The sequence below is a fragment of the Salmo salar genome, chromosome ssa05, assembly GCF_905237065.1.
Source record: "Salmo salar chromosome ssa05, Ssal_v3.1, whole genome shotgun sequence".
Taxonomy (NCBI): Eukaryota; Metazoa; Chordata; class Actinopteri; order Salmoniformes; family Salmonidae; genus Salmo; species Salmo salar.
Window position 1 is genome coordinate 67,805,569 of NC_059446.1, and position 7,499 is coordinate 67,813,067.

General features: G+C 44.5%; 1 protein-coding gene across 1 annotated transcript; it reads left to right on the plus strand.

The window, feature by feature from the left end:
• Positions 1-6,297: 6,297 nt before the first annotated feature.
• Positions 6,298-7,332, plus strand: LOC106605636 (alpha-tectorin-like). Its single transcript, XM_014201498.2, has 2 exons — positions 6,298-6,612; positions 6,733-7,332. Exons 1-2 carry the CDS (start codon positions 6,331-6,333, stop codon positions 6,739-6,741), a joined length of 291 nt encoding a protein of 96 aa, XP_014056973.2. The 5' UTR covers positions 6,298-6,330; the 3' UTR covers positions 6,742-7,332.
• Positions 7,333-7,499: the final 167 nt, after the last annotated feature.

Here is a 7,499-nt window from a genome sequence, read left to right on the forward strand (position 1 = left end):
TGGCTGTCAGCCTATTCATAGGTAAGAATCACAGATTACCTTTCAATATTTAATGTCATGTAATCACTACCAGAACTGAACAAGTTGATCATTTATTATTATCTAACATTATGGGGAAACATAAATACAGAACTGTAGCTTGGCAAATGAAATCTTTCTAGCCTCCTCTAATTAAATAGTACATTTATGTTGTTTGTTCTGCAGGGAACTCTATATTATAGACATGTAATACTGGTTATAAAGCTATGCAAGGGGAAGCGACAGCATGTGTATTGTTATGTGCACAAACATTTGTATATGGTCATGTCATTCAAGCAAAAACGAATTATTTTGTTCCTTACTAAATTGACACATGACAGTCAGTGAATTCAACAAGAGCAGTCGGAGCAAGACTGTACTGTATTTAAGCTATAGTAAACGTTTCATTATTAAACTGATATTACATTAGTCAAATGGTTGCGAAAAGAATGCAGGTGCTCATCTGTAAAATTGTCTTTCTTCCTTTACGTTTAGTGGTCTGTGGGTCATGCCCAGTGGGGCGAGAGTTCATTACTGCCTTTATGCCTAACTATTTGCTGAGCTACCATGATGATCAGAGTCTTCAACTGGCCATAACCACACAGGATTATCCAGCCGTTGTTCAAATTCAGGTCAATGCAATCGGCTTCTCCACCTCAGTGAAAATAGAGAAACAGAACACCAAATGGATCGCCATACCTCATAACGCTGAAATTGGGGGTCCAGGAGCTTCCACCAAAACAGTGCAGGTCACCTCCAACTCTGACATCTCAGTGGTGGCCTTCAACTAACTACAAGTTCTCGACCGGAGACAGCAGTGTGGTCTTCCAAACTGACCAAACTGACCAGCTCAACAGACTTCGTAAACATTGTGGCCTCAGAGGACAACACTCTAGTGAAGATCTCTGAGGGAAATATAACCATTGGTAAAGAGCTGAATGCGGGGCAGGCGTATGTGGTTTCTGTCCACCAAATATCCGCTGATCATCAGAAGTGATAAGAAGGTCATGGTGATGTACTTCAGCAACAACAAGCCCTATGATCCGTTCCTCACCAACATCCTCCCATTGTCTGATATGGCCAACGAGTGTTCGGTGGACACGCAGAGCAAATTCAAGATCACAATGGTAATTGTCTCCGAGGGGGAAGGGATCAACACCGTTAAAGTCTGTGAGAAAAATAAATGTGTGAAATCTCGCCAATAGACATCATTCAACTCAGACCCTAAGTACATGTGGGTAAATATTCCATTGGGAGAGCAGCAATATCATTTCTCCATCAAAGGCGACTCCCTCATGGCTGTTTACGTTTATGGTGGCATGCCAAGAGACGGCTACGCTACAACAGGAGTATGTTCCAAAGGTACGCTGTTTAATTGACACATCAACTTAAATGGCCTATCAACTGCCCCTCAACACCTCTCTCGTTAAATAGGACAACTCTTAAACAACACAATGCAACGCAACACATCGCAATGCTACGCAACACAATAAAACAACAACGCAACACAACAAATGTACTGCATGAAAACTAGTTAGTTAGTCTTGAATGTTGCTTCTGTACTCTCTCAGGCACTGCCCCACCCACTCCACCAGTAGACCCCTGTGAGAACGTCAAATGCAGAGAAAAGGAAGAATGTACACAGGGAGTTTGTGTCCACATCTCCAAAGCAATCTGCAGGGTCGTGGGTGACCCCCACTACCTCACCTTTGATGGGGAGCGGTTTGACTTCCAGGGCACCTGCTCTTACGTCATGGCCACGGTTGTTAAATCTGAACCTGGCCTCATCCCGTTCACTGTCCTGACCAAGAACAACCACAGAGGGAACAAGAGGGTGTCTTTGGTAAGGAAATTCTCTGTCACGGTATATGGGCTGACTGTTGTGATCAGTACACATAAAGGGAAGGTTGAGATAAGTAACAAGAGACCAGAGGGAAATTATCAGGATTGGGGTCGATTCCATGGTAAATTTGGTCAATCCAGGAGGTGAACTGGGTGGTTTTTCCATATGCTTATTGATCTTACTTAGGTGAATGGTGAGAATGTCTACCTGCCAGTGACCCTTGCCGGGGGAAACCTAACGGTGGTGTATAGTGGCAGCTATGCTGTTCTGAAGACAAACTTTGGCTTGAAGGTTATGTATGAATGGAATATGAAGTTCTAAATCACTGTTCCAAGCAGCTGCTTCCGCACCCTGGATGGGCTCTGTGGGAACTACAACGGAGATCACAACGACGAGTTCATCAACCCCAAAAGTAACAAGGAACCCACAGTGGTGAAGTTTGCCCAGAGCTGGAGAACTGAAGACGGCGACTTGATCTGTCATGATGACTGCCAAGGGGAATGTCCTAGCTGCACTCCGTCTCTCCAACAGAAATACAAGGGAGAAAAGTTACGTGGTCTCTTGGCCAAAAAATGTGTCCCATTCGCAAGCTGCCACAAGGTCCTGGACCCAGACATGTTCATGGACAACTGTGTCTATGACGTTTGCATCAATAAAGGCATCTAACAGTTCCTCTCTGAGAACATGAAAAGCGACAATGATGCCTGCTTGGCCGAGGGGGTCAAAATGAGTGGAGGACAGTCATTGGATGCTCTGAGTTTTTTTCTTTCCAGACATTTCATCAAGAGTTTTAGATTGTGCATTTTGGAAATTATTTAAATATATTTTCTCATTTCACTACCGCACGTTTGATGGCAAGAGGTTCGACTTCCAGGGAACGTGTACTTACGTTCTCTCCAAATTGGTCAGCAAAGACGACAGATCTCTGGCACATTTAGAGGTGCTTGTAAAGAATCAAAATAGGGGGAGGAACACGGCAGTGTCTTACACAAAGACAGTCACCATCACTGTCTTCAAAAACATCATCACCGTTAGTCGGGACAACCCTGGCAAAGTATTGGTAAGCTACCTTAGAATGTTATACATTCCAAATGAATGACACAATTGCATTCTGGGTTTACTTGGTCAATGAGCTATTATGATTATACTACTTATTAATATTTGAAGAAATATCAAGACAGTATTATCCTTCATGTTTCATTCAAGTTTCTTTCTCTCTTCCCAGGTCAACAACCAGTATGTGAACTTGCCATTTGATGTAGAAGATGGCCAACTGTCCATCATCCGCAGTGGGTATTTTGGGGTGGTGAAGACCAAATTTGGCCTGACACTGAAGTTCAACTGGAACAGCCATGTCTCCCTAACCCTCCCCAGCTCCTACTCAGACCTCATCGGAGGGCTCTGCGGAAACTGGAATGGCCAACGGAACGACAATCTCCTCAAACCAGACAAGAGCCCTGCTAACACCCCAACAGTATTCGGAGACAGCTGGAAAGTGGGGAATGACCCTGGCTGCTCCAGCGACTGCGACGGCGAGAAGTGCCCCACCTGTGACCACAGCCTGATGCTTGATTACCAAACAGGGAAGTACTGTGGCAGGATCACAGACAAAAACGGTCCGTTCAAGCACTGCCACGCCAAGGTGGACCCCAGAGAGTACTATGAGGACTGTGTGTTTGATATGTGTCTGTACCGTGGCCATGCCTCTGCCCTCTGTAACGCCCTCAGCACCTACACCACTGCCTGCCAGGATGCCCCTGCCAAGGTGGAACAGTGGAGGTCGGACAGCTTCTGTCGTAAGTAGTGCACAGACACACCTCATCAGATGTGTATTTCAAAACAACTACTGTAACAATTATGATCATCACAATAAGTCAGAAGTGGTTTGTCTAGCTAACAGCTTCTGGTTCCAACATTAAATTCTATCATGTTTGACCTAATGTGTTGTAGCGTCTTCCTGTAAGGCCAACAGCCACTATGAGGTGTGTGCCTCAGGCTGCCCCCAGACCTGCAGTGGACTCGATGAGCCTGAGAGCTGTGAGAACTCCCTGTGCACTGAGGGATGTGTCTGTGACGAAGGGTTCATACTGAGCGACAGCGAGTGTGTGCTGCTGGCTGAATGTGGCTGCGTTCACCAAGGCCAGTACTACCAGATGGGCCAGGTGTTCTTCCCCAACGGCCAGTGCAAAGAGCGCTGTGTGTGTAACAAGGATGGAGACATGGAGTGTAATGGAAAGTTTGCCTGCGGTCCCACTGAGAAGTGCCAGGTCCAAGACGGGGTGCAGGCCTGTGTACCCATGAGCACGGGCACCTGCCATGTGAGCGGGGCCAGGAGATTCCACTCGTTCGATGGCAGCTGTTTCAGCCTACATGGGGACTGTGTGTACAAAATGTCAGAGGTTGTGGAGAAAGACGGATCGATGGCTCCATTTGTTGTGTCAGTGCAGCAGTTGACCAAGATGGATGATGCAATGGTCACCAGGAGGGTTGACATACAGGCCTACAAATACAAGATATCCATGTCTCCCAGAGTTATATGGGAAATAATGGTAGTTTTCTGTCTTGATCTATTCATTTCAGTATTAAAAAGCAACACTTGATTAGAAAAACTGATGTTTTCAATCTTTTCTCCTTTCACAGGTGGATGGCGTTGCAGCAAATCTCCCACTGTCACTCGGAGATGGAAAGGTCAGGGCCTACCAGAATGGCATTAACATCGTCGTGGTAACAGACTTTGGCTTGATGGTGACCTACGACACATTTGCTGGCGCCATCATACAGCTTCCATCCACTTACAAAGGTGTTACCGGTGGTCTCTGTGGCAACTATAATGACAAGAAGGAGGATGACTTCCTGCTGCCCAGTGGGCTGCAGGAGCCGTCTGTGGAGAAGTTTGCAGCGGGGTGGTTGGTGGTTCAGGAAGGGGTCAAATGTCAGACAGAATGTGACGGTGGCTTGAAGTGTCCTCCCACCAGTGGACCCCCACCGGCTTGTAGCATCATAAAGTCAACCAAGGGTCCATTTGCCCAATGCCATGCTGTTGTGCCACCATAAGAGCACTTTGAGGAGTGCATGAAGGAGGGAGAGGGTGGGGATGCCCTGTGCCGCCACTTACAGACATATGTGACTTTCTGTCAGGTATCCGGTGGCCTTGTCAGCAGCTGGAGATCTGACCAGTTTTGTCGTGAGTGAATTTTGATATTGAAAGTTAATTTACCTTATCCTGGTATATTTATTGTTCAATATTTTTCTGACCTAATTGTGACCTAATTGTGACGACCCTCCAACTCTGTCTGCCGTATTGTTCTTGTTTCCTTATTAGGATGCCGGTCGGCGGAGTTGGGAGGGTCGTCAGCTACATGGGAACACCTGGGCCCGGGTGTATCCCAGGATAAATAGACCTCTTCCACATTCATTGGGGAGATTCTCTCCATGCAGACACCTTCATAGATTTTGTTGTGGTATTGTTGTGGCCTTTTGGTTGTTTGCTTTGACACCTTTCAACACCCCGCATTATCACATTTATGCATGCAAAACATTCACTTACACTACTGATTACTGATTACACACACCATTGTTAATTGCATTTAGTTAATAAATATATATTTTGTTATTCCTTGTCTCCACATTGTCTCCCTTTTGTTACGAACTTTGAGCCGGTTTGTGACATAATGCTCTGTTGAAAAACAATTGAAGCTGAGCTGATTTAAGTGTTTTGATAACATCCATTTCCATCTGTCCTCTAGCTCTGACGTGTCCAGCTAACAGTCACTATGAGTTGTGTGCCGACACCTGTTCTTCTACCTGTGACTCTCTCAGTGAGTCTCCAAAATGCCCACTATGCCAGGAGGGCTGCCAGTGTGACGACGGCTTTGTGTTTGATGGTGGCAAGTGTGTCCTACTGGAGAACTGTGGCTGTGTGGTTGATGGACACTATTACAAGGTGATCACTGGTTTATTGTGTATTGACAAATAAATTGCCATTTCATATCTCAAAAATTCAATGGTATCCTAACGTGATTATCACAATTATAGGGCTATATCTGTTCTACTCTAAATGCAAGTATAAAGTGCAATTCATATAATCAATCACAATGCTTGGTACATATTTATTGTTTACAATCATTTACATGTCTTGCTGGTTTTCAGTCTGGCCGGTCTGTGATGCTGGGAACTGTTCTGAGACCTGCAGCTGTGCAGCAGGAGTGTTCACCTGCAAGAACTCCCAGTGCAAAGAGTTCAAGACATGTGGGATGAAGAATGGAGTCATGGACTGCTACAGTACAGGTAATAATAAAAACCAAACAGATATGGCTATGTGTTTTGTAAATTTGGATGTGGAATTATGTACTTTGTTGATGTTCTTATTTTGGTATTACTATGAGCAAGATATGTTAACATCTCTAATGCACATTTTGTCAGACCCCTGTCAGGACCCTGAGTGCCGTGAAAAAGAGATCTGTGTGGTGATGAACAATAAGGCGGTATGTGTGGCCCAGTCCAAGGCCACCTGGTGGTTGTTCGGTGACCCTCACTACAGCACGTTCGATGGCCAGCCCTTCTCCTTCATGGGTACATGCTCCTACATTCTGGTGAATAAGACGGGCAAAGATCCCGCCCTGCTTCAGTTCAGCATCCAGACCAAGAATGAACTGCGAGTCAACTCCAAAGGCTCCTTCCTCAAATCAGCCAACATAGACCTGAGTGGTCACAGGATCACCATTCTCACTGGCCAAAGAGGGACAGTGGAGGTGGGTGGCTTCCAGTTATACTTGATACAGATTTTCCATTTTGAAATTGAATCTAAGAATCCTCTATGCTCTCTATCCGCTTTAAGTCCTCTTTAAATCCTCTTCTCTCTCTCGTCTCAGATTGATTAGGTCTGACCTCCCTGTAAGTTTGGAGTCTGGCAACATCCAAATCTGTCTGGTATCCAAGGGACCATCTGTTCCAAAGTCTTTGTGGAGGGCTGCCAGTGCAACAAGGGTTACGTGCTCAGTGTTGAACACTGTCGTCAAGGAGTCAGGGTGTGGCTGAATGAAAAACTCCTTAACAAATATGGAAAACCTGTACATATCAAGTTTGGAGGCAAGAGCATTTTAATTTTCAAATAAAATCTCTTGGCTCCAAAATATCCTTTAAAAACCTTCCTTTCGTGTCCAGGTTGTAGGCTAGAGCATTTCGACATAAAATCGTAAAAGTACCTTAAAATTACCTTCTGTATGTGATAACATATTCTGAACTATATAATGTTGTGAGGGATTATGAGTATTCATGCATGGAATGGTTATTGAACTCTGTATTCATTATAATCCAAACATAATCCCAGAATTGTGTATTACTAAAACTCAGATCATCTCTGTATGCGTGTATCTCTGTCTATCCTTTACAACTTTCAAAAGTTTTGATTTAATCAGAACTCAAAACCTCACAAGTAATTAATTCAAACAAAACTGTTGAGTATATTCATATTGTATATGCCATGCCTGATTATATACTGCCTCTGCCCAGTGGGCACAGATGTCAGTTCAACATTTAGTTTTGAATTATTACTTGTGAGGTATTGAGTTGTCAACTATTATGAATTCATCGTGAAATCAACAACACATTTCACCATGTCATTGAATTTAGGTTAAAA